Source organism: Emydura macquarii, unplaced genomic scaffold (genome assembly GCF_026122565.2).
Source record: "Emydura macquarii macquarii isolate MOO-44397 ecotype Brisbane River unplaced genomic scaffold, CSIRO-AGI_Emac_v2 contig_1876, whole genome shotgun sequence".
Lineage (NCBI taxonomy): Eukaryota > Metazoa > Chordata > Testudines > Chelidae > Emydura > Emydura macquarii.
In genome coordinates this window covers 18023556-18051069 of record NW_027132013.1, presented here as the reverse complement: position 1 = coordinate 18051069, position 27514 = coordinate 18023556, and the positions used below count along the sequence as shown (strand labels likewise).

Here is a 27514-nt window from a genome sequence, read left to right as displayed (position 1 = left end):
TGCTGTTTTTGCAGAAGTGGCAGAAAGGAAGCTGACAATTGACGAGGAGGAAGCCAAGAGGATTGCAGAGATGGGCAAGCCGGTGTTGGGCGAGCATCCCAAACTAGAGGTCATCATTGAGGAGTCCTATGAATTTAAGGTCAGTGCTGTGTGCGAGGGCTCTTCCAAAGGAGATAATACAGTGCTGGAGAGGGAGCAGCCGGAGGGAAGGGATATAGGTAGTGGCGTGAACAGAGAGAGCAGCCATAAGAAAGGGAGTGGCTGGAGGAGGGGAAGGGGGGAGAGCAGTCTGCAGAAATGGGAAACAGCTGGTAGAGAGAGATTGGGACAGAACCCAAAGGAGAGAGGCAAGAGGGAACAGCTGGAAGAAGGATGAGGGTAAGGTGAATGAGCATCTTGTGGAGAGAACAGGTGAGTTACCCCTGTAGAGAGAGGAGGAGCAAGTGTCCTGAGATGATGGGGGACAAAGCAACCTCTGTGGAGAAAGCGGGTGGGGGCGGGGAATGCCTGGAGAGAGGCAGGATGGATGAGGGGCAGGGAGAAGCCTGAGGAGAAGCTGCGCTGCACAAAGAGAAGGGGAGCTGCGTGACTCTAACCACCAGCTCCATTTTTAGGGGCTTCATCTGCCTGGCAGGGCAGTGCCTGTTCCAGCCCCTGGGGAAGGGGGAGAGTCCTATTCTCAGCACAGTGCTGAGTACAGTAGTCTCTCATAACAGGAAACGATGTCAGAGCTGGTTTAACTGCTATTCATTTTTGTCCCATTGACAGAGTACCGTGGACAAGCTGATTAAGAAGACAAACCTGGCTTTGGTTGTAGGGACACATTCCTGGAGGGACCAGTTCCTGGAAGCCATTACTGTTAGTGCAGGTGAGGGGACCTGAGGGTGCCTGGCTGCAACAAGGTCACCAACCCAAGGGGAATGTACTGACAAGACTGTCTCTGAGCGCCTGCGTAAGCCAGCCTGAACATGCCTCTGCTTCCTCAGTGGTGGTCAGCTGTAACATCTCCATGGACTGTAAACATGCATGGATCCTGGGTATCAACTAAACCACACACATGGGATAGCAGGGAGAGAAACCATACTCTTCAGCTCTAAAAACAGAGGCCTCTCTAGTGTAAGGGCTGGTCTACACAGAGACGTAGTGGATGGCAAGCCACAGCCAGGATCGGAAGGTGTAGTGCACTGAGTCACTGCATAGACCCTTGCTACTGCACACTAAAAGTTCCATTGTGTGTTTTGACCTACTGCTGTTCAAAACACAGTCATTGGACTGGAGACTGTGACAATGACAGTGCAACCTGGTGGTTAGGGCACCCACTTAGGCAGCGGGAGACCCAGAGTCCAGCCCTGCTCCAGCGGTTGTTTAATTATTTATATAAGAACAGCTTCAACAGGAGAAATGGGGGAGGCACATCCCCCCACCCCAAGAATATCCCATATCTCACTGGTTACAGCGGCTTCCTGAGAGGTGGGAGACCTCTATTGAAATCCTTTCTCCCCATCAGGCAAAGGGGGGAATTGAAGCAGGTCTCCCACATCCCAGGTTTAGCTAACCACTGGGCTAAAGTTTCAAAGATGGGCCGCATTATCTCTTTTTTGTGTGACATGAGGCAAGCGGCTCGCTCATTCTCCCAGCTGTGGATCTCAAACAGAGGTAGGTGCTTCCTTGTAGCCTAGACGTAGGCACCAAACTCTGTGAGGGGGTGGGCCTTAGGACAGTGTTTACCGAACAGTGGGTTGCCAGCCTAGCGTGGAGCAGAAACTCCAGTGGGGTTGGAGAGCAAGCCAGGCCTGTGCTCACCCCAAAGAGGTAGCGTGATTCACAGGGATTTTCTAGGTCCCTAAAACTTAGGCACTGTGATACTCAGACTTGCAACGCCTAACACTCTTCGTGGATCTGAGCCTTCGTGCCCAGTTCTGGGATGTTCTCTGTGCTCTAATCGCAATTAAGGATGCTCAATAATTTGCAGGATTAGGCCACCCATTTTGCAGATTCCAAGAATGCTTTGCAAACGATAGAGACGAATACACTGAAACACAAACTAAAAACCACTAGTAAACAAACCACTGATGGCCATGTCCCTTTCAAGCTGGCACCAGGAAAGACACAGGACAGTGTGTGGCACAAGGTCAGCAGTTCAGAGTGACATTGGCCATTTGGTGCCATGGAGTCCTCCCAGAAAGGGGTTCATTCCCAGCCCACTATGGGTATGGGCAGCTGCACGGGCTTTGCTGGAGCTCTTTGCAAGTGAGTGAACCCTCAGAGGCAGCTTGTGATTCATGCACCTGAGACAGATGAGGAGGAAAGGGGGCGAGGGGAAGAAGGGACAAAAGAGATTTGGATTTCTTCTTGCCTCTTCTTTCTGTGCAGACTTCCCCCTGCTCAGATGCAGAGAAACCAGCTGCATGAGAGGAGAATACAGTTGTATACCTCACCACGGGGAAATGTTTTTTACATGCCTACCTCTTCTCCCCCTCCCCCCGCAATCACTCCCCCCTTTTCTCTCCTTCCTTCTCTCTCTCTCTCTGTCTCTTTCCATCTCTCCTTCTTTGCCTCATTTTACCCACTTCTCTCTGTCTCCATCCCTATTTATCACACTTCTTTTCTCTCTCTCCCTCTCTCTCTCTCCATCCCATTGCTCCATCCTGTGCTTCACACTGTCTGCCCTTCAGCTGTCAGAAGCTTGATTAAAGCTTCGTGCTCAGTGCACTATGGTGGGGAGTTTTGCCCTTGCTCTAGATGCACATCCTCATGTGCCACATAAGGGTTAACAAAGCAGCTGGGCATCTGCAGAGCTGCTAATGCAGCTCCCTGTAACCAGTGCAGAGAGTGCCATCTCTGTCATGCACTTCTTGTATGCAGTAGGTTGCAGGGCTGCTCCTAGCAGACCATGCTTGTGTGCCAGATTTGGACGGGCTACAGAGCTACCATTATGGAGAGAGACAAGAGATGTGTTCTCTTTAAGATACTTTAATGCACTGCCTGGTTTCACTATGACCAGCTCAGGCAAGGTATGTCACGCATGGTGCCATCTAGTGACTGAATGTTATAATGCAGTTTTAGCATTCCATCACATCTCTCCCTTTATGTTTTACATTCCTACCATTTATAAAATGTACACTATCATGCAGCCTTTAAAGTTTAGTATGTATCATTCTGTTAAGTGTCTCTGAATCACACTGGTTTTCTAATTGTACAACCTGAACGCATAACAACTTGATCATCTGACTATCCATTAGTTGCAACAACAGTTGCAGGTCACTTTGGAATCTTTGAGTTGGTGTCGTCTTGTTCTACATCCGCCATCTGTAGGGTTTGCGCTGTTGATTGGCCCATCTGAGAAACAATCTACAGACGTTGATGGTTTCTGCTGGACTCTCCACTGTCGGTCTCAATCACAGATGAGCTGGGTGATTAATTCTTTTTCTTTAGGACAACTGCAGTTCTCCATCCTTTTTCTCCATCCAGTGTGACACAAACACGGTCGCCAGGTTCTAGACCCAGCAGTTCTCTGAGTGTCGTCTGTTGTAAAAGTGTTCATAAGCTCTTTTACCTTGTTATCCAATTAGCTACTCTCATCATGTCTCGCCACTTTTGAGATAGATTCTTTTCTGACGTCAGGACAATAGTTCTGAGTTGTCTTCCCATCAGGAGTTGTGATGGACTATATCCAGTAGCTGCTGTTGGTGTTGCTCTGTATCTCAGAAGAGCGAAGTATGGATCTTTCTGTTGTAGGATTTTCTTAGTTGTTTGTACAGCTCTCAGCCTCTCCATTCACTTGCGGGTATTGTGAGCTGCTAGTAATATGATCAAAATTAATATTTTGTCTTGAAAGACTTAAATTCTGCAACAGTGAATCGTAGTCTATTGTCCACCATTAGTTTGTTCTGGAATACCAAAATGAGCAAGAGTACATTTCAGTTGCTCGATAACGTTGTGACAGGTTATGTCTTTCAAGTACATTATTTTTATATATCTGGGAAAATAGTCCATTATCACCAGTTAATGATGTTTTCTGAACTCAGATAAATCTACATCTAGTCTCTTCCAAGGTCTGTCTGATAGAAGTGTTGTTAGTAAAGGTTCTTTGTGTTGTGTTGGCCTGTAAGTTCTGAAATGTTCACATGCAGATGTTTTATTTTTTTGGCATTTAGTTAGCCCTAGATGTCCTTCATGGTTGAGGTTTAAGATTTCTCCTCTTGTTGCATTTGGAATTACATTGCATGTCTTTAATCATGAGTCCATTTGTCTCATTTAATTGTCCATGCACCAGAAAGTAGTCTCTTTTCATTTCCTTCATGTCCTTTAGCTACTTGGGCCACTTGACCCTTATGTAACCTAGAACTTCTTGAAATTGCGTGTCTGTTTCTAGTTTGAATTTGTCTGGCATCACCATCCAGCCATTGGGTCCTGCTATGCCTTTCTCTGCTAGATTAAAAAGCCCTTTAGTACCTGGTATTTTGTACCCATAAAGTTAGTTATACACTGTAATGAAGTCAAAAGACGCAGCCCAGGGCTAACGGGATGGTGTTGATCCACTGACATCTGGTTTGATCCACTGACATCTAGCATGCTTCCTCTATGTAGAAGAGTATAGCTCCTGTCCCAATCACATGGTTCCTTAAGGTACAGGCAATAGTCCTGAAACCCAGGAACCAGCTAAGGTTCAAATTCTGTCCTTGGGGCATTTCTGAGAACGCTAACGCCAGACACATATTAGTGTTTGGACAGCTTTTGGAAGTTTTGTCTTGAGTACCAGTAGCATTGTCTGGAGAAGCTGTGACAACTTCTGGAGTTACAGTTGAGTAGAGCTTAAGCTAAAGATCAAATTTTTCTATGTGCTCTAAAATCCACATGCATAGGGATAATGTCTTACAAACTGGTATGCCACAATAAGGGCAGGTTCGAATTGAGGGTCATTTGATCAAAGGGTTCTTGAGATACTTTTCCCCCACCCCCAAATTAGTTGCTTCTAAAATATTATGATTCTTATAACTTTTTTGCCCAGAGCTTGGAGGGATGGGGGCGTGAATCTAAGGCTCAAATTCTCAGAAAACGTATATCACTGGACTGCCCCAACCTCAGCTCTTCAGAGGTATCAAGGACCACTTCAGAGATGTTTCAGAAGTTACTGCACTGCAAAAGTTTTAGCAACTGTGCTTATAGTTTGCATCTCTGTGAGCTACTGTTTAGTCAGGAACTCCTTTGTGACTGACACACGCACAGGAATGTGCTTCCTTTGTGATTAGGGGAACAGGCACTTCCAGCTGAATCCAAGGACTATGAATTTGAATCTTCTCCTCAGGAGATATATGGTCTGGGGCCGCTCCTTTAGGAAGAGAGAATGGTGTGTGCAATTTTGAGGAGATTCAGTATCCCCTCAATGCCATCTACCCATCTGCCCCAGTCCCACCCTGGGACAATCTGGAGGACCATACTGTGTTTGTGATATGAAGCCTAGTATGGTGGTGTGGGGCCAGTCTGAGAAAGCTCTCAGAGCTATTGCTTCAGGCTGTATAGGGCATTCTCCCTCGGGCATTCTCATTCAGTTGAGGGCATCCCATTGCAATGAATGGACCACTTCCCAATTATGCACACCTCCTTCATTCACAGATTCCAAGGCCAGAAGGGACCATGGTGATCATCTAGTCTGACCTCCTACATAACACAGGCCACGAACCTTCCTCCAAATAATTCCTAGCACACATCTTTTAGATAAACATTCAATCTTGATTTTAAAATTGCCCAAGATGGAGAATCCACTATGACCCACGGTAAATTGTTCCAGTGGTTAGTTACCCTCATTGTTAAATAATGTACACTTTATTTCCAGTGTGAATTTGTCTAATTTCAACTTCCAGCCATTGAATCATGTTATACCTTTCTTTTATAGACCAAAGAACCCATTATCAAATATTTGTTCCCATGTAGGTACTTAGAGCAAGTAAACATGTCACCCCTTAATCTTCCCTTTGTTAAACTGAATAGATTGAGCTCCATGAGTCTATCATTATAAGTCAGGTTTTTCAATCCTTTTATGATTCTCATGGCTCTTCTCTAACCCTCTCCAATTTATCAACATCTTTCTCAAACTGGACACCAGAACCGCACACAGTATTTCAGCAGCGGTTGCATCCGTGCCAAATATAGAAGTAAAATAACCACTCTACTCCATATTCCCCTGTATATACGTCCAAGGATTGTTGCATTAGCCCTTTTGGCCACAGCAGCACACTGGGAGCTCCAGTTCAGCTGAGTATCCACCAGGACTTCCAAATCTTTTCCAGAGTCTTTGCTTCCCAGGCTAGAGTCCCCATCCTGGAAGTACAGCCTACAGTCTGTGTTCCTTTGTTTCTTTGTACATTTAGCCACATTAAAATAGATATTGTTTGCTTGAGCCCAGCTTGCCACGCGATCGAGATCACTCTATGTCAATGACCTGTCCTCTTTATCATTTACCAGCCCCGCCAATTTTAGTCATCTGCAAACTTTTATCAGGGTGATTTTATGTTTTCTTCCAGATCATTAGTAAAAATGTTAAATAGCGTAGGGCCACAAACTGACCCTGTGGAGTCTGGGACCCCACTAGAAACACACTCGCTTAGTGATGATTCCCTGTTTACAATTTCATTCTGAGACCTAGCAGTTAGCCTGTGTGGAGCCTTTTCCACCTACATTTTCCATGAAGCCAAGTAGGGAGTCTGGGGCTCCCTTCTGTCTTGCTACCTCCAGCTGGTAGATGAGCTCCTTACAATCCATCAGCTATCAGTTATCCCCCACTCCTCATGGCCCCTTCAGCCCTTCAGGAGCATGGAGGGATGAGGAGGAGTGGCAACGATGCATGCCCAGGAAACTCCATCATGTTACCCACACACAATCACAGCAGATACCCCTAACCACCATCACTTCTCTCCTCCAAAAAAAGGGAAATTCACTGCCAAAAACTTTGTTAACACAGAGTTAAGGTTGTTTCGTGCTGCCCATGTTAACAAAATATCATCATTTTGCTAGCATGAAAAACACAAGCACAATGAATAAAAACAAAATGGAAAGGAAACATTCTATGGAAACTCATCAGTGTATCTGTCTACTGATGGCTAGTCAGTGCCTCTTGTTTACTGTTGCCTGGGCCTTGGCCTTTTTTGCCCACTCATAACTGCTATGCAATGCCCTCAGAAAAATAGGGATGGTTTAAGTTTTCTAGTGTGCCTGGGGCATATAAATACCCCAGAGCTGACACAGAGGGCATGGAAAAACTCACCCAACCCTATTTCTCCAAGTTAAAATTCTTGAAAGACTAGCATTTGTCTTGAAATAACTCTTAGGGACTCACACTTTATCATCATGTGGTTTATTGCAGCTTGTCATGGTATTGTGATGTTTAATATCATGTGACAATTAACAGTAGCCTCCATGGCTTCTACAGTGGGAGGAGAGTGAGTCAAACTTTTCAAAAGCTCAGAAAGCTATGGGAAGTTCATTTTCATGAGCTCCCAACCCATTGGGCTGGTACTGTAGAGCAGCTGCCTCTCTGCACTGTTTTTGCCACATAGGTTTGGTCACAGCAATTTAGAAGTCCCTTGATTCAGAATAAGGGGATATGTGGTCCTCAACATTTGACCCAGTCACAGTAACTGGATTTTTATGATTAACTTTATTATGAATAATAATGAAGGAGACATAATGATAAGAAGAGACTGAACATAGGAAACATCATGCTGGAACAGCCTGATAGTTCACCTAGTTTGGTATCTTGTGTCAGGACCTGGCCTGTGGCAGATGTTTCAGGAGAACATACAACCCCCTCCCATATAATGCACATATTTGTGTTATACTGTAGCATAGATGGGAGATTTCCTTCCTGACCTCTGTTGGTGATCAGCCTGAGGATTAAGAGCCTGTGTGACTTTAGCCAACGTAATTGCAGATATTATTCTTAGTTTGTAAGTTTCTGATCTTTTTCTGAATATTACTTAGCTTTGTGCCTCTATAATACCAATCAACAGTGAGTTCCACATGTTAATTATGTGTTGTATAAGAAAGTATTTGCTTTTATCCCTGTAAAATTTGTTGCCTTTCAATTTCAAGTGCTCACTCATGCTTGTCATCTGAGAAAGGGTAAATAGGAATGCCTGACTGGCTTTCACTATTTTCATGATGCTGTCTGCGTTGCTATGGTGATAAATATGGTCAAGTCCTCTGTGTATCGGTACAAGAACAATGTTAAGGACATTAAGAGATGATTCTGTGATTGCTGATCCACTTTCAAATACTCTGATGCCATTGCAAGGCAATCCTGATATTATCCTCCGCCATTCCCCCAGCCCCCTTGCTAAAGCCAGGAAAGCAGAGAATAGGTGAAGCTGACAGAGGAGTTTATTTTCTTGGAATAAACAAGCACTAAGGAAAGCGTGTGTACTTAACTGCTGGCTATCCCTCTATATACCACAGAATTTAATTGCTGCTAAATTCCAAAAGCACATCTGGACGGGCATCTCCTGGCATGGCCATGGATATCCCAAGAACAGCCGTCTTGGATGCACCTGCTGCACTGCTGAACGTAGAGTTCCTGTCATTCCATTGACAGCATCAGAATGTTAACTGAGAGTAGTAACACAGCAGGTGTGGTGGAGAACAGCTGGGGAGAGGGAGAAGCTGGTTAATGTGTGTACTCTCTTATGCAGCAAATATCCAAGATCAGGAACATTAGCAGGCAAATCATTGGTTGTCCTTCATCTCCAGGGCAGCAGAAGACAGGTGCTTTGCTGCCATCTCTTTCTGAGTTCTTAAGGCTGTCACTGAGAGCCAATTGTCAACAGCTCATTCCTTCCCATCAGACAGTAGTTAGCTTTCTCCCTTGATACCTCCCTGACTGAACTCTAGCCGTAGCCTGGATGATATTGTTAAAAGTAATCCCACTATTTCCTGGCTTGACCTCTTCTTTCCAAAATCCATCCAGATAGCAGCCAGACCTCCATCCCGCCTTGGCCAGATCTGAGATTTAAGTTCTTGTCTATGTGATTTCAATGAAATTTCACTGTCGTAGTAAGGATCAATAACATAATCCATGTAGCTTCAGTGTGCCAGATGAGCTGATAAAATGCAGCAGGGTTTGGAAGCCTGGGATTTCCCTGAGCCCCCCCAGTGATGTACTTTCTTGTCTTGCTTTGCTTGCAGCAGGTGATGAAGATGAGGATGAGTCTGGTGAGGAGCGCCTGCCATCCTGCTTTGACTACGTCATGCACTTCCTGACCGTCTTCTGGAAGGTGCTCTTTGCTTGTGTCCCACCCACCGAGTACTGCAATGGCTGGGCCTGTTTCGTGGTGTCCATCATGATCATCGGCATGCTCACCGCTGTCATTGGGGACTTGGCTTCCCACTTTGGCTGCACCATTGGCCTCAAGGACTCAGTGACAGCTGTTGTCTTTGTGGCCTTTGGCACCTCAGTACCAGGTGAGGAGGCCGAGGTCAAAAGGGTGGAAATAGGAGCAAATAACGGCTAGCGCCTTGTCCTAGTCCATTGCTCGGAATAGCAAATCCTCAGCCCCTCCCTCCATCTCATGGTCCTTTATGTGACTAACTTTGGAGTTTCAGGAACCACTAGTTCTTATGATGCCTTATGGGATGTGCTATCTGAACTGGAACAGAGGTTTGGGGAGGAATGGGGTTAGACTCACACCGCCTTTCCCCAGGCAAAAGCTGTGGGCCCCCTGGGTTCAGGATGCAGCAGGTGAGCATCTCTGAGAACCGGTGTATTGATAGGTTTGTGAACTCTGTCTGATTTTGGAGGGATTGTGGGGGCGTGTTTTGAGGGGGGTTTGTACGGGTGACGGTTAGGGGACTTGACAGTGAGTATACCGTGTGAACCAACATCCTCTGCTCATAGCCATTCACCAGACGTGGTGTGACAGCTGCACCCTTGCTGTGCCATCTGTGACCTCAGTGTCATGTGTTTGTACAGCGCCTAGCACAATAGGGACTTGGCCCATGATTAGGGCTCCTAGGTGATGTAGTAATACAGATAATTAGTAATAATAATAATGATGACCAGTGGGGACTGTCCTTCTCTATTGCCACAGGCAGTGCTGTCTCTACAGCTATGTCTACATTGGCATTGGAGCTATGATTGCACCTTGCATGGGCATACCCATACTAGCTTAATTCTAGCTGCCAGGCCAATAATAGTGGTGACGACATGGTGACATGCACTCCTGCGTGGACTAGCAATGCGCGTATGGACCCAGGGTTCCAGGCAGGTTTGTACAGCCTGTGCTGGAGCCCACGCTGCCACATCTTCACTGCTGGTTTTAGCCATACTAGGCAGAGTCAGGGTATGTCTTCACTGACAGTGGTAAATGTGCCGCCTTCTCGATTTCTCGGGATCAACTGAGTGGAAGTGAAGATCCACTCAATCGATCTGGAACTCAACTTAATAAATCCACCCCCGGAAAAAGAGTACCGCTGCGTCGACAGGAATGCATTTCCCATCGGCGCAGCATAGTGGAGACAGTGCACAGAACAGACTTTAGGAAGTCGACGGAAGATACACAAGCTACTCTATGTAGCTTGCGTAACTCCCATCGACTGCCGCTGAATTTGCCGGTAAGTGTAGACCAGGCCTAACCCTAGTCTGGCTGTGCCTGCCCTAGCTGCAATCACACTTCCAGTTGCAGTGTAGTCAACCCCGATATTAGCTTCAGTGCTGAGAGGCCACTGATAGGCAAAGATGCCAGAACAAATGGTAGCAAAAGGCCACTGGGGACAGAAATGAGCTCTCCAAAAACTAGTCAAATAATCTACTGTAGTTCTAGTGCACCGATTTCAGCCAGAAATAAGTCCACTGGTTCATGTCACTATCCCCCTTGTGGGTGCACGTTTATGAAAGTGCTATCCTCTAGCATCCCTCAATCCTTTACCACAGTTCTCCGATGCATACACAGATCTCCTGTCTAGCAGCAGCTTATTATGCTATGCTGTGTAGGTCTAGGCTGGGAAGTGGCCCTTACTCCCAGTTCGTGGGCATTATAGCTCCCATTTATAGCTCCATTCTCCAGCACTTACTCCTATTTGTGATGGAAGAGGAGCCATAAGCACCCGTCTGGCTGGAAGGTTGAGTGCTACATGTTATCAGCAAAAAGGAGTGGGGGCAGAGAGCATTGGGTGGAAAGAGCAAAAATGAAGGCCAGGACAGGCCTAAAAATATCTGGCAACTTAGTGCACCAGTCTAAGGAGACAGTGCTGAAATGGCATGAGACCATTAATAGGACTCACTAGGGGGCCATTCTCAAACCACTCCTCTCCAGCTACATAGATGAGCCTCTGTCCCCCTCAGAAAAAGGGCGTCCTTATTTCAGTTCCTCTCCAGCAATCTATAGCTGCTCTCTCGCAGAAAAAACTGCCATAGCCCCACAGTTTTATCATTATTGTTAATTCGTGTCTCTCCCTCCTAGACACTTTTGCCAGCAAAGCAGCCGCCATGCAGGATGTGTATGCCGACGCTTCCATCGGCAACGTCACGGGCAGCAACGCCGTCAATGTCTTCTTGGGCATCGGGCTGGCATGGTCCGTGGCTGCCATCTACTGGGCTTCCCAGGGACAAGAGTTCCATGTGTCAGCGGGCACGCTGGCCTTCTCCGTCACGCTGTTCACCATCTTTGCTTTTGTCTGCATCAGTGTCCTGCTGTATCGGAGACGGCCTCACCTTGGCGGGGAACTAGGAGGCCCCAAGGGGTGCAGACTTGCCACGACTTTGCTCTTTGTAAGCCTGTGGCTACTGTACATTCTGTTTGCCACGCTGGAGGCCTATTGTTACATCAAAGGGTTCTAAGCCGTGGAGAGATGATGAAGTCGGTGGGGGTTGGGATCCCCCTCCTCTGTTACCTCATTGGACACCAGTTCTCCAAGTGTTGTTAAACCAGAAGTGACAGCTGTCAGTCAGATTCCACAGTTGCCCAGACAGGAGGACAACTGGGCAGCAAGAAGGGCAAAATCATTATGAAACAAACACAAATTAAAGAAAGATACAAACAAAATTAAAGGTATTTAAATAAATCATACATAATAAACCCAGTCACTGACCCCATTCAGTGATATTCAGAGTCTTCAGACACCTTCCAAGATCACGTTTTCTTTATTTTATTATTTTCTTTTTAATCTCCTTCATTATGAAATGGTATGATGTCTTTTTAAACAGGTTGAGAATTACAGAAACAAGTTGGATCATTGCTGGGGTCGGTGGTGGTGGTGGTGGTGGTGGTGGTGGGGGGGGGGCACATGTTGCTTGAATTTTTTTTTTCTGTCTTTTATTGGACAAAAAATGTTAAAAATCAAAACCAAAAGCTTCAAGTTTCCCTCAGTGCTGGAACTGAATCTGGGCATTTTTTTGAAGCCACAAAACCAATGTCACAGTCAGAAGACTCACTGTTATCTGTTTCTCCCTTTCATTTCTTTAAGTGCATCATGAGACTGATGTATTTTAAATGCAAACCCAAACACACACATGCAGGAAAATACAATGATGAAGGCTGGAGCATGGAGCAACTCACGCACCCGCCTGGGATTAAAAAAACAAACAAAAAAAGACGTCTAACATAATATGTAGCCTGTATATTTTGACTATGGCATCTCTCTTTGTGTAATTAACTTCAAACCTGTGGTACTGCAGGGAGTGGAAAATATGTTCCTTTACAAAAGGTAAAGAAATAAACAGATACACAGAAACAGCCTGAAATGTGGAACAAAAGGAGCTAGGGAAACCAACCAGCACATGTCCCTTAGGTTCATAATGGTATTTTGTTTGATTTGTGGGAAGGCAGCAGAGGTTCCGTTTTGCTTTAAAGTGAAGGTGAATTCATGTAAATAATTTGCTGTTCTCACATTTTGGTGTGTACGAGAAGCTTTGAGGCGTAACAAGCCACTCAAAGGCTTCCAAGATTTTCAACTTAAAGGGATTATTTTTTCCTTAAAAACATACATGCTTACCAAAAGGAAAAGGATCATGATGGCTCTTCATGACCCCTCTCTCAGCATCAGGACCAGTTGATTTCCCTACATCTTTAAGACTAACTATGTCCTCATAGATGATGACCCACGTCTGGTTTCTGTAATTCACTGGTATCAAATATGCTGAGCAAAGATGACACCAGTCCCCTTTTAGGGAAAAAAACAAAAACTAAACCAAAACCCCGTGACAATATTTTTCCAGTGCACATGTCATTTCCCCTTCTGATTTAGATCCTGTCTGCCATTTTGCTCCTTTTTGCAGGGCTCCACTTGTGGTCTTTGCTAGGTTGAGAGGAACGGTCTTAAAAACTGCCACAGATCTTAAGACTTCTGCATCATCTTAAGTACATTTTAGAAAAGCACCCTTTTAATTTTAAGTGCATTTTTTAAAGAAAAAAATAAATAAAAAAAGGGGGAGGGGGAGAAAAATCTCATATCATGAATTACATCAACAGCTGCAAATTGAAATGTGGGGTTGGTTAACAAAAATAAAAGCTATACTTATATCTATATAACCATATTATCTATATACATATTTCTTAAGCGCAAGAACTGGAAGAAAAAATTGCAGCTTCATTCTTTTTAAGGTGTTTTTAAGATGAAGATGTTTTCTTCTGTCAAAAACTTAGGTACTGTAAAGGGAAATGTCTTCTTCATAAATGTCACACTCATCAAACAAACCTGGAGCATCAGAGAGCAAACAAGGAAACAGAGACAGCTTCTTCTTTACCAGTGTTTTCACCAGAATGAGCCAATGCGTTGATGAAGCCTTAAAGGCTGGGCAAAAGCACATAGAGAGAAAATAGTGATAGGACTGAGAATTGTTATTTTGCTATGGAAAAGAAAATGCAAAATGATCTCAGATATGTGGATGAGAGTGAAAATGATCCTTAAGTGACAAATGAAATATTTATTTTCATACAAATGTGTATCAAGTATATGTAAAAAGTGTTGGGGTGGGGGAAGGAAAGGTTGGAAAGGTTCTTCTCTCTGATACGATATGAGCAGTGGGTACTTTGTCTGTTGAAACTAGCAGTGGGTGAACATTAAAAAGTTTGAATCCAATAAGCACCCAAATTTTCTGAATGCTTTTCCTTACTTTATCAGAGCTCTTGGGGCCTGCTAAATCAGGCAAAAAAAAACAAACTTTGAGACCAGGTTGCCTACTGAGATTTCTGGTATATCTGGCTTCCTGACATGCCAAGAACAGCTTTTGTTAACTTATGTCAGCACCGCAGCTCTCATCCTGGCTGTGCCCTAATAAAGCAGAGGTGCAAGAAATTGAAAACACAAAGGTTTCTTTTTTTAAAACTTGGTTTGAATTTGGGGCCGTGGTTCAGATGGGTTCTTATTTTATCCAGACCAGTTCTCCCATTCCTAGTTGAAACCTGGCTTGGGTATTTGAAATGCTGTTCTGTTGCTTGTGCTGTATCAAACACATGCTTTTCATCTGCTTCTTTATTAAGATCGCTTTGTCAGGGGGTGAGGGAGGGTGAGCAGCAGAAGGGAGGACTGTATGCTATTGCCAATCTCATAGTTACTTTGCTGCCCTTACATACACGGAGAAAAACTGCTCCAGGCCAATAAAATCTGTGGAGTGTTTCTTTTATTTTATTTTATTTTTTACATCATTAAAAAAAAATACAAGAAAAGAAAAAACAAAATCTTCATAGCCTTTTTTGGATTTTTTGTTCTGGAAATTTGCATAGAAGTATTTGTACTTTTTCTTTTCTTTTCTCTTCTTTTTCACTTCCTTTTTCTTTCCCTGTTTAGCTCAATTAAATTTTGCAGGAAGAAGCCACCCGAAGTTGCATCATGGATGTTTTGCACACAGGAGACCTCACTTCATTAGTTAGAGCTTGCTGGTTTCATTGCCATTGTTCCTTATTCTTTGTTTTTCCTGTGAGCTTCACGTCTCAGTCTGGAATAAAAGCCGCTTTCCTCTTTCTGTTGCCTTGTTGCTTTTCAAATCACACTCTTTACCGTTCCTTACCCATTCGTACAAGTTCCTTCTTTGCTCCTTCCCTTATTGCTGGATGAGAAGTCTTTTCTGGTGTAGGTTGCATGAGATTGCATAGTTTCTATGGGAATCAGGAAGAGGTGTGCGGGGAATCAAAACAGCTAGTCAGCTCCTACTGATCCATCAATGATGCAGAAGCACATTTTGCACAGATCTGAAAGTTAAAGGGGTGGGAAACATTTGGAACTAATAATTAGGTGAGATTTTTTTCCCCCTAGCAGATACTGCAGGAAAAACGGTAAATCTCTCTTACCTCCTTGCTGCAAGGACTCCAGAAGCATTTGAATTTCTTCAAGTTGCTGATGAAGCTATGCCTACGTCCATGCTGGATCCTGACTGGAGAATCGACTTTGCTTGGTTTGAAGGATGACCAAATACCCATGATAATAGTTTTCATGCCAGATAAATCAAAGTGCTTTACAAAGCAACAGCTAGACTCTAGCTGTTGTGGGCCACATATGCAGCTCTCATTGTATTATATGGGCTGCATCCATACACTGCTATATGGTCCTGAGGATGTTCCATGGGCGGCAGCTGTGTGCAGATTGGGCCACAGGTTGCAAACCACTGAGCTAGAAATTAAAACGGGCTCAAGCAACTTGGCTGACCAAAGTTTCAAGCCTTAAGGGGGGGGGGGGTGTGTGTTCAATGCTTATAAGAGAGTGTCCAAGTGCTGTGACAGGCGTCCAAAAAAAACTTCAGCAAGCTTATTGCCTCCTGAATGAATACAAGGAACTTGGCCTAGTCGAGTTGAATTTAGCCTTATTCTGAAAACAATTTTTGTAAATAGGCTTTCGTTTTCCTACCCATAGGTGAACTGGTGTGTCACTGCACTAGCACCTGCTTTGGCCCATCAGAGCATTGCACCAGAGCGTGCCTGATCTGGCAGGGGACACCAGGTCGCTTGCCCGAGTCTCTGTGGCAGCTACGGAAGGTAATGACTGTGCTCAGTGCTCACTAGCCAGCATTACATACGGTGCAGTGTGGACTATAGGGTATAAGCACTTGCCAAGATTTGTGTGCTGCTAAAAAGCAAATTTGGGGCAATTCCCCCTTTCCCCCCGCCAAATGTATACTGTACCCCAAAGTACACACATACCCTCCAGAAGCCCTCCAAACACCCCCTCCCTGTACACACACCCCACTCCAACACCCATCCCTCAACTGTACCACCACTTCCCCGCTGTCGGCTCGTTGGGAACCTGAAACCCTAATGTTGTGGCATAGCAGATGGTGTGTAAAATAGCCAGTATGTATGGGGGTGGGGGAGGGGAGTGCATTGGCCATGCCCTCGTTTGATTTTCAGCAGCATTCAAATGTTGGCAAGTGCTTTTATACACTATGGTCTGCACTACGCAGTATGCAATGCTGACTAGTGTGCGCTGGAATCAGAGCCCTGAGCAGGGTTATTACCCAGCATTTTAGGCCCGCTGGAAGCTCGTGTGGGTAATGGGACACCATGGCCACCTATATGCTATGGTAGCGTAATATGCAACTGATTCAGCCATACAGTAAAGCCAGACTAATGGTGCATGGAGTGGGCTAGTCTTGTGGCAAAAATTAGGCAGCAGAAAAAATAGTTCCTATTTCTAACTATACCAGGTTCAATTGGCTACGGTCGTCTTTGCTTGTTGGCCACGAAGTTAACTAGATGTTACTGTGACATAACTGCTGAGGCAGTCCCACTTCAGTAACGGGTGGAGGAACCTTGTATAAGTAGTTTGTTAAGCACCTTGGCCTAAAAGGTGCCACAGAAATAAAAGCTATCATGGTCCTTTATGAAGCCCAACTCAAGCAGTCCACAGGTGTCTCTGGATGACTGGGAGGGAAGCAGGTGGCTGCCTCCGCCATACATGCTGGGGGCTAAGTAGGCACTTTATGAGAAAGCGTTTGAAGCCTGGCTGTCAGTGGTGTGACCTCATGGTGGCCGTCAACCCTTCACCAGAGGCACCAGCATGTGCCAACAGGAGCCGCACACAGTTTTCATGCCTGGGTGCTAGTGCTTGAGGGCTGTGTGGTGTAAGTAGAAGAGGTACAGCTGACTGCCAGTCAGGAAACAGTTGTCATAGACAATTAAAAAGGAAAGGCTTATGCAGCTGTGTAAGGTGACCAACGTAGAGCCCCACAGGAGACGAGACTATTGTGGGTGACTAGGTGGGACCAAAGTGTACCAGTGCCTGAGACGTTCAGCACAGCAGGGGAATGATTAAATGAGAGCTACCAGATAATCTTGGCACACACAGGGTGGCCAATTGGCTAATCTGTGAAACCTGGGCAGTGAATGCTGGACGCCCCCCCCCCCCTCCACTCTGCCACTCCCCCCACCCCGAGGGCCCACCCACCCCGCTCCACCCCCCTTCCCCATATGCCCCGCCCCCTGCTCCACCCCTTCCCTATATGCCCCGCCCATTCCATCGAGGCCCTGTTCCCAGGCCTCTTCCGCCATACTCCCATCGCTCGCGCCTCTCTCCACTGCCCACCACTTGCCAGCTGGCCAGGGCGCTAGGCATGGAGAGGTGATGGGGCAGGACGTGCAAGGGAAAGCTGCGCTCTGTTGGGGCGGGGGTGTCAGTGACTGGGGCAGACCGGGGGCGAGCCACGTGCTGGGAGCAGTGGGGGGGGGGGGCGGGGGGAGAGTAACTGAGATAGGATTGGCGGAGCTGCTGATAGGTCTCTCCTCCAGGCTCCAGCTGTAGCTGCTGCACATCCCACCCCCTGGTGGTGGAGGCCAGTTATTGCAGGTAACCAGAGTAGTTTCCAGTCAGCCCTGCCAGGTCCCCTTTTTGACTGGCCTAGACGGTCAAAAACCAGCCCCCTGGGACACCCCCCCACTGGCAAGTGATCCAATACCCATGCTGCAGAGGAAAGTGAAATACTCCTAAGAGTCACTGCCAAGCTGACAAGTTGGGTGGTGGAAGTCTCTCCCAACTCTCCATATGGTGATCAGGCTGGAACCTGGGCACCTGGACATCTGGATTTCACCGTTTGGGCATGTGAACATAGCTCAGGAGCCCTAGCAGTAAAATTGCATCCACTACTACTTAACCACATTAGTAAAGTGATTTATTAGTATTACTGTGTGGCCATAGGGCAGCCATCACCATAGTAGCTGGGATTTGAGAACATTGATGAAATAGACTAAGAGCAAACAGCAGCTGATTATTGTCACTGTATAAAGGCCCAATAGCTGGCCACTACTACTCTGTCACACAAGGGCCTGATGAGCTGTTATGCTCACTGGGCATTGATGGCCCTCAGCAGCTCAGACTCGTACAGATGAAAGAGCCTTAACACAGTGAAATTTAATTAGCAAATGTGCTTGTTCAGCTCATGATGACAGCATTAGCCTTTGTGGATTAGTTAAAGGGAAGCTGCAGCCAGCCAACTCAGCCCAGCAATACGAGAGGGCACAAGCTGCGACGTGCTCGTCACTATGAATAAACGTGGCAATGGAATTTTTTAAAACACTTTTAATTACAATTGGCATTGCTGCACAAAGTATCACAGGCTGCCAGCTTGCTAAAAAGTGATGCGCTGTATGCCAATGGCAGGTAGAGCCTGCCAGAGGACCCTGTGAATGTTTCTAACTTGCTTTCATAGGGACTAAAGGAGGGACTACTTAAACACAATGTTTAATTTCTAGGTAGTTAATATGGGCAAAACAATGCCCCCTGCCAGGCAGCTGTATGCTGGGAAGGCTCCGCTTCATCACAAGTAAAGGGAGGAAGTGCTGCGTGATACTGTTGGATACGCTTTGAAATGGGACAACTAACACTCCCCAGTTCCTGCCTGGGCCAGACACCACCGCCTGGGATCCCTCGATCAGGCAGTGGTAAAAGATTCCCCCCAGCCCCCGCAAATAAACCTGCAGTCAAATTACATCAGCCCTTTGTGTGCAGGTATGAGTGGGGCTGGGGGAGGAAGGGCTTGCTGCATCTAAAATTTGACTCTAAATATTCTCCTGTGAGTTTTTACTTCAGTACTAAATTTGAGTGGATGCCAGGTGATGGCCTCCACCTTTGAACTCATACACTGCCAGTGTCACCCAGGACATCACTTCCCAGCAATTTGCTATTAGGTGCTGAAGCAACAACTGGAATGAAAAAAACTACATTATGGAGGCACCAGCTGTGGTGCCTTTGTTACTGTTGAGTTGACTTTTGCACTTACAGCAGGACTTCAGCCACTTTATTATTACTGCCATACCTGAGATTTCATTGCCGGCATGAAGTGCCAGATAATTACCACATACAGCTGACAATTAGGTTGTGCTAATTAAATACTGAATCCTTTAAGAACTTTAGCACCTGGTGCCAGAACTGTCATTTCCTGCCCAAGTGCTTTTAATGCAGCTTCTTGAGCCCTTCCCTGTAGCTGTAATGCATTAAACTCACACACCCAGCATTCATTCAAAGACTTTTTGTATTTAGCCTCAATGACTAGGTTTTATGTGATCAGAAAGTTTTTACTTCAGCAGAGCTTGCATGTAAAATCCACCTCCAAAGAAATCTATGAAGAACTGCCATTTGTTCAAACTGGCTGCCATCTTCTACCATTATCACTGGGAATGAGGCCACAACATGCCCTTAGCAAAGATGGCCACTGCTTCCAGTCACCTGCTCTTCAGCACACTCCCCCCCCCCATCCCCATGTTTCCTGACAGTATTTGCCAAAACCAGACACTCAGCACCAGAACCTCTCCCGTCCCTGCTCCACCTCTTCCCCCTGATTTCCCACCCCTGCGCTGCCTCTTTCCCGAGGCCCTGCCCTCCTGCACCCCCCCCCCCCCCCACTGTCACACATTGCTCTCTCCACCTCCCTCCCCTTGCCAGCTGAAAAGGGGTGACTGGGCCAGGACATTTGAGGGAGCACTGTGCGCCAGGGTGAGTGGGGCTGGGGAGCCATGCTCCAGTGCTGGAAGGGTGACTGGAACAGGGCGGGGGCTACACACCAGGGGTTGGAGGGTGACTGCGGCAGGAAGGGGGGGGGGTCGCCTCTGGTACCTCTCTGTCACAGCCAGGCACTGCCTGAGTTTTCCTTCAGGCTCCAGCAGCAGCGGTTGATCGTCCCACCCCTCCGGTGCCTTAGGCTGATTACTGCCAGGTTCCCTTTTTGACCGGATTTTCTGGTCGAAAACTGGACACCTGGCAACCTTAATAGGAGGCCATGAGCTTACGGCAGTTTGGGTTCCTAAAGGCTCATGAACTAATCTAATTTGTTTTGTTACGGTTTGGGGGAGGGAGGCCTGATTTATGACTTTTGAACACACACGAGTTGCTAATACTGCCTGCTTTAAGGTTGATTGATGAAAACCAAATAGAAGTCTTATTAAAAAGTAATACAAAAGAATGTTTGAATTATTTACAGGCTTCATAAGAATGGCTATAATGGGTCAGACCAATGCGCCATCTAGCCCAGTAACCTGTCTATGCCAGGTGCTTCAGAGGGAATGAAAAGACTAGGCAACTGAGTGATCCCTGTCGTCCTCTTCCAGCTGCTGGCAAACAGAGGCTAAGGTCAGAGCACGAGGTTGCATCCCTGACCATCCTGGCTAATAGCCATTGACGGTCCTATCCTCCAAGAACTTACCTAGTTCTTTTGTAAACCCAGTTATGCTTTTGGCCTTAATAGCATCCCTGGCAACAAGTATTATATATATATATATATATATATTGGGTGACCCCTGGTTCTTGTATTATGAGAAGGAGTAAATACCATTTCCTTATTCACGTTCACAACACAGATTTTATAGACCTCTAGAATATTCCTTCTCAGTAGTCTCTTTTCCAAGATGAAAAGTCTGTCTTTTTAATCTCTCCTCAGACAGAAGCTGTTCCATACCCCTAATAATTTTTTTGTACTTGCTCTGTACCTTTTCCAAGTCTAATATATATATATTTGAGCTAGGGTGACCAGAACCGCATGCAGTATTCCAGGTGTAGGCACACCCTGGATTTATATTGTGGCATTATGATATTTTCTGTTTTTATTATTTATCCCTTTCCAAATGGTTCCTGACATTCTGTTCATTTTTTTTGACTGCCATTGCACATTGAGAAGATGTTTTCAGTGAACTATCCATAATGACGCCAAGATTTTTTTAGTGGTAACAGCTAACTTAGATCACCCATAATTTTGTATGTATAGGTGGGATTATGTTTTCTAGTGTGCATTATTTTGCATGATCAACATTGAATTTCATCTCCCATTTTGTTGCCCAGTCACCCAGTTTTGTGAGAGCCCTTTGTAACTTTTCAGAGTCTGTTTTGGACTTAATTATCTTGAATAATTTTGCATTGTCTGCAAATTTTGTCACCTCACTGTTCACCCCTTTTTTTCTGGATCATTTAAGAATCTAAAGAATGCTTCCATTGTTGCTTCAGGTGCTGTAAATGAAATGGGCAGGGAGAAAAAGAGAGAGAGGGGCACCTCTTGTGGTGTTTGTTCCATCTTGTTATAGTTGCAGTCCCCCTCTTGAAAAACATTTTCATCTGGTACCAGGAGACAAAAAGTCTATAGGGAGGTATGTTCCCAGTGCTTTTCCTCATCGGTTTGAGCTTCCTTTGTTTCTCTTCCTGCTTTGATGACTGTTAACTGCTTAAATTCAAATGAAGCAGAGCACACATTCCTTTGTTTGAGACAGACCTGTTTGCCAACCTCAGTTTGGAACATGTGTTAACACCATACAGTGGAATCTTATAACTTCACATACAATGTTGCAACACACATTTTATCAGGGCAATTATGACCAGCAAATTATGAGTTTTCAAAAGATATCTCACAAGGCGTTCTTTGTGCAGAGATTATTGTGGAGGGTGTGGACAAAGGGGTACGTTCTGGCACAATCATTTATTAGCGATTCAGGTCAGCAACTCAGAGTCTGGCATCACTGCTCAGGTGGCTGTGTCAGAACTGCTTGCAGCTCCTCCTACTGCATCTCTTCAGCTAAGCTGGATACCGTCCTTAAAGGGACATAACCTCACATCACCCCTTTTCCATTTATAGACCTTATTCAGCTTAATCAAAATGATATCTATCTATATACAATTAAGATTGGCATGTTACAGCTTTAAAAATTCTCATTTCGCCTCTGAGGTGTTCTGTGCACTCTGCTGCTCTGCATGACAACAATCCTGTCTCTGCATCAGTTACTTCAGCCGTCTGCTGCTCTGTCACATACTCCACTTCCCTTTCTGTTTCAGTCACTGAAGTTGCCTCCTTATCCTTATCTTTTCTGGAACGTATTGTTGATGGCTCTTGTTTCAGCAATAACTGGTTGCCCATAGAGCAATACATGAAATTGTGATGCTGGCTGGAATATGAATGACCAATCATAATATTATTGATATCAAGATTGCAATAATATAATAATCCGTACAAGCTATGCCATGTCAGGTGCCAATGGAAAGGTTACAATCCACTAAGATTGATAAGCATATTTATATGTATGTATCAATGTTGTACTGAGTTCTAAATATGTAATTTGTATGATATATCTGTATCCAAGCTCTTGTGCTGTGTTTCTGGGTGACAGCACCACTAACTTTGCTTAATGGCCCATGAAGGGAACTCAAAGGTAGTGAGAACACCCAGGGAGAGAGAACATCTTGTGAGTCACCAGGGCATGTAAGAACATGCCGAGGGACAGGGGATGCTAAGGCTTTTTCATGCCATGTGCTGCTTGGCTGTGTTTGGGACAAGCCACATGACAAAGGGACATAAAAGGGAACTGCACTATCTCCATCTTGTCTTCATTCCTGCTTCTGACCTCTGGATCAACTCATAGAATATTAGAGTTGGAAGGGACCTCAGGAGGTCATCTAGTCCAACCCCCTGCTCAAAGCAGGACTAACCTCAGCTATATCATCCCAGCCAGGGCTTTGTCAAGCCTCAGCTTAAAAACCTCTAAGGATGGAGATTCCACCACCTCCCTAGGTAACCCATTCCAGTGCTTCACCACCCTCCTAGTGAAAAACATTTTCCTAATGTCCAACCTAGACCTCCCACCCTGCAACTTAAGACCATTGCTCCTTGTTCTGTCATCTGCCACCACCGAGAACAGCCTAGCCCCATCCTCCCTGGAACCCCCTTTCAGGTAGTTAAAGGCCGCTATCAAATCCCCCCTCATTCTTCTCTTTTGCAGACTAAACAAGCCCAGTTCCCTCAGCCTCTCCTCATAAGTCCTGTGCTCCAGCCCCCTAATCATTTTTGTTGCCCTCCACTGGACTCTCTCCAACTTGTCCACATCCTTTTAGTAGTGGAGGGCCCAAAACTGGACACAATATTCTAAATGCGGCCTCACCAATGCCGAATAGAGGGGAATAATCACTTCCCGTGACCTGCTGGCAATGCCCCTCCTAATGCAGCCCAATATGCCATTAGCCTTCTTGACAACCAGGGCACACTGCTGACTCATCCAGCTTTTTATCCACTGTTACCCCCAGGTCCTTTTCTGCAGAGCTGCTGCCCAGCTTGTCGGTCCCCAGTCTATAGCTGTGCATGGGATTCTTCCTTCCTTAGTGCAGGACTCTGCACTTTTCTTTGTTGAACCTCATTAGATTTCTTTTGGCCCAATCCTCCAGTTTGTTTAGGTCACTCTGTATCCTATCCCTACCTTGCAGGGTATCTACCACTCCCCCCAGCTTAGTGTCATCCGCAAACTTGCTGAGGGTGCAATCTACCCCATCCTCAAGATCATTAATAAAGATGTTGAACAAAACTGGCCCCAGTGAAGCTGTGAAAGAAAGGACTGGGACCCATCCAGGTACTGGATGTACTCCAGAGGAACTGTACAAGCCTGCAAACTCCACAACTCTACTGAGAATCTGATATACATGGACTTTAATGTCATCTGTATGTACCTGATTGCTTTGACCATTTAACATTCCTCTTCTCATTTGTTTCTTTCATTTTATAATAAACCTTTAGTTTTAGTTACTAAAGGATTGGCTGGCAGCGTGGTATGTTGGGTAAGATCCAAACTTATACTGATCTGGCAGTGTGGCTGACCCTTTGGGGTCAGGAGAACATTTTTGGTAAAGGGACTAGAGTTTTAATAACTTATCTCTTTACCTGACCTAGTCTACTTGGGAGCCAGAAACTGAATTGCCATAAAGGGGGCTGTGTAACTTCTTGTTTTTAGCTTCTTGATAACCAGTGCGGGAAATATGTACCTGGCTGAGGAATCTAGCTGCAGTGTTAGTCACCAGCTTGGGAGAATCTGCTCTCCTTTTAAAGCCTGCCCTGACCTTGGCATTTTCAGGGGGGCTACCCTAAGCACAGGTGGGTCACTGTAATTTCCTGCAAACATGCACCAAAGCTAAAGTCTCCATCTCAATTTGTGCAGCTTGACACACTGTTCTAGTGAATGCCCTGGAAGAATATGCCATTGGTCTCCAGAGTTCATTATACTGTTGTAGTGAAGTTGCCCTTATGCCTTCCGTGGAGGCATCTGTGGACATCTTAGTCTGTCTCTTGCAATTATAAAATCTAAGGACAGGAATCTTCTTAATCAGCTGTTTCAAGTTTTCAAATCCCAAGTCTAGATTGGCATCCCATGTCCATTAATTAGTTTTGTGCAAGAGTGCTCCAAGGTTGCTGGTTTTAGCAGCCCAATTGAGTACAAATTTTCCTACGAAGTTCACCATCCCTAAGAATCTCTGCATTCCTTGTTTGTCTATTGGAGATGATACGTTTTTAATTGCCTAAACTGTTTGATTGATCTGGATGCCATGTTCTGTAAGACTTTCTCCCAGATGTGAGATATCTCGGACCCAAAATTTACATTTCTGCTTGTTTAATTTTTAATACTACTGCCCTACCCATTCCAATGCTCTCTGTAACCTGTGGTCACGTTCTTCTCCCTATTAGAATGTCATCAAAGTATACCTTTCAATAGTTGTTGCACTGTCCCCTGAAATCTCTCAGGTACAGATTTGAACCTCAATGGCAATCTGCAGAAGCAGCATCTTTCACATGGTGTATTAAAAGGACATAAATGTGTGCTACTCTCATCTAAAGGGATGTGTCAAAACCCTGCTGCTGCCTCCTACATGGACAAATATTTAGCACTAGCCATTTCTCAAAAAATTTCTTCCATAGGGGGCATGGGATAACGTGCTCTTTTTAGTTTTTTAGGGCCTAAGCACACCTTAAGGGTTCTATCTTTCTTTCTACAATTACTAAGGAATGAAACCATTCTGTAGACCTTTCTACTTTCTTGATTATCTCTAGTGCCACTAATCAGTCTAGTTCCTCTGAGCTTTTTCCTCAGGGCTAGATGAATATTCGTAGGGGAATGGATGATGGGACACTTCGGCTCTATCAATTCAATTTGATATTCTGTTTTTCTATGCCCTTAAAGACATCCTGAAACCGCTCCTCAATACCTGAGGTCCCTTGCCCTTCAAATGAGTATAGTCTCTGTATTAGCCCTAGAGCTTCACAGGTTTTCAAGTCCAGGACAGGCACTTTCTTCTTGCCACAATTACTCATTTTTTCAGTCTTAATTTTTAACTTTACTTCTAGTTCATGTGTTTAGAGTAGGAATGAGCTCTCCCCTGCAACTTTAGCGGTCTATTATCAATGTACTCAGGTTTTTTTAAGACCCTTTAAAATATATTCTGTTATATTTACCAGTGGCTAATCTGAAAGTCATAAAAGTTCCAATCATTTGGTGCAGCAGCTTCATTCAAAGCTCCTAAAGAAAACTTTTCTTCTCTGCTGCCAGCCCTGTTTGCCTCCCAGTACACAGTATACATACCTAGACCATGATCGACTAAACAAACAGCATAAGAAAATATCGCAGCTTACACAACAGATGCGACCAGCCTGCTAGGAAGGTTGCAAATGTAGCAAGACACAGTTAAGGTAGCATGAATAACCGTAACTGTGCACATCCATGTTTTCTAGTGCCTGTTAAGTGGAATATAATTTTTGGACTTCTACCTTTTCTGATTTTTCTTAAAAGAAATGTTATTGTAAGGTATTTTCCAAACTCATTGGTGAGCTTGAGACTTCTGCTCATCCATACCTCCTATTTAACACAGGTTTTTGGAGTTTTTTGTTGGGTTTTTTTTTTCTGGGAATTGATTATATGGCCTAGGCTTTGAGAGACCACGAGGTCAAGAAGATGTATTTTTATTATTTATTTCAAAGTTCAGAGAACTGAAAGATCTCCTGGAAACGTCACTGCAGGGAGGAGCAGGGTAAGTGACCCATTTTTATTTCTGTTTGCTTTATAGACCCACAGCAGCCTTGGGAGACAGAGATGGATCCTATTCTGATTCTTGGAGCATCAGCTAAACTGTCAACTAAATTCTGACTTTGGATGTCTTAATTACAGGTAGTGATGTCAGAGGCAGAAATAACACAGCTGCAGTTTCAGATCCCAAGTGGAGTTTCTAGAGCTGGCAGTTAGAAAAATCATTCTTTTTATTTATAAATTGAACATATTTGCTTTGGACTCATTGAAAGATCGCTCCCCCCGCTGTCCACTTTGCAGTTACTTTTCTGTCTATCCCAACAGAGCGACTGAATGGCATGGCAGCTGGAGTGAAGAAAAACATTTGCTGTTACGTAATATTGGCACTTGAACACTTCAAGTTCTGCAGATTTACCTCACATATTTTTTAATGTAAGTTTCTAACCCTGGTTGTGAGTAAAAACATCCCACTGTGATCCTAGTCTGAGACTGCAGTGACAAAACCTGTAGCTTTATGATAGGCAAAGGCTACACCACTGATCTCACTAAGGTAACTAGGGAGAAATACCGACAAGCACATGGCCAATATTTTCAAAACTGACAGCTGATTTGGGTCCCAAAATGAGACACTTTAAAGGGGCCTGATTTTCCAAAAGTATGGACCACACACCTCTCTGAAATCAAGACCCTTTAAAGGTTGTTGGGACCCCAAAATTAGAGGCATGCAAAATTAGTCAGTTTTTAACATTTTAATTCTTTCCTTATTCACATAAAGAACTTAGGACCAGCTCCATACTGGTATTTCAGCTCCTAACATACACTGAAATCGTTGTGATTACTCTCCCTCTCGCTCGCTCACCACTTCAGCAAATTCTGACAGCTCTTATTGACATTAGGGCCCTGCTTTGAGTTGCCACTGCAGCACACCTGTTATTTCAATAATAATTTTCTCTTCAGACTCCCAGGGGGGTTCAGGGATCACAGCCTCAGCTCAGGTCTTACCTTCATACCTGAGCTGGGAATTGATGGACTGCTGCCATTTTAAAAGAAAACTCCTGTGCTTGGTTCTCTATATGAATTGAATTAACTCTCCATCTGTGACTGTGGAATGAAAACTGAGGCCAGGTGACTCCCCTGGTTTGGGATTTCACAACCAAAGTTCTAGGGAGCTCTTCGAAGAACTAGAGAGGGTTGCAGAGAGGAATGGTATTTTTTATTCATCCCCTGCTCCACCCTGCACTCAGGAAAATTCAGATCCCAGCTTCACAACTCAGGCTTGCCTCTGT

At 45.0% G+C, this 27514-nt stretch overlaps 1 protein-coding gene across 1 annotated transcript in view; it reads left to right on the top strand.

Moving 5' to 3' along the window:
- SLC8A3 (solute carrier family 8 member A3) overlaps nucleotides 1-12096 on the top strand; it is a 203796-nt gene extending 191700 nt beyond the window's left edge. Inside the window, exons 5-8 of the mRNA XM_067558135.1 lie at nucleotides 15-139; nucleotides 769-868; nucleotides 9181-9456; nucleotides 11454-12096. Coding sequence (XP_067414236.1) covers nucleotides 15-139; nucleotides 769-868; nucleotides 9181-9456; nucleotides 11454-11830 — 878 coding nt within the window. The 3' untranslated portion in view covers nucleotides 11831-12096. The remainder of the gene's footprint in view (nucleotides 1-14; nucleotides 140-768; nucleotides 869-9180; nucleotides 9457-11453) is intronic.
- The last annotated feature ends 15418 nt before the right edge of the window (nucleotides 12097-27514 follow it).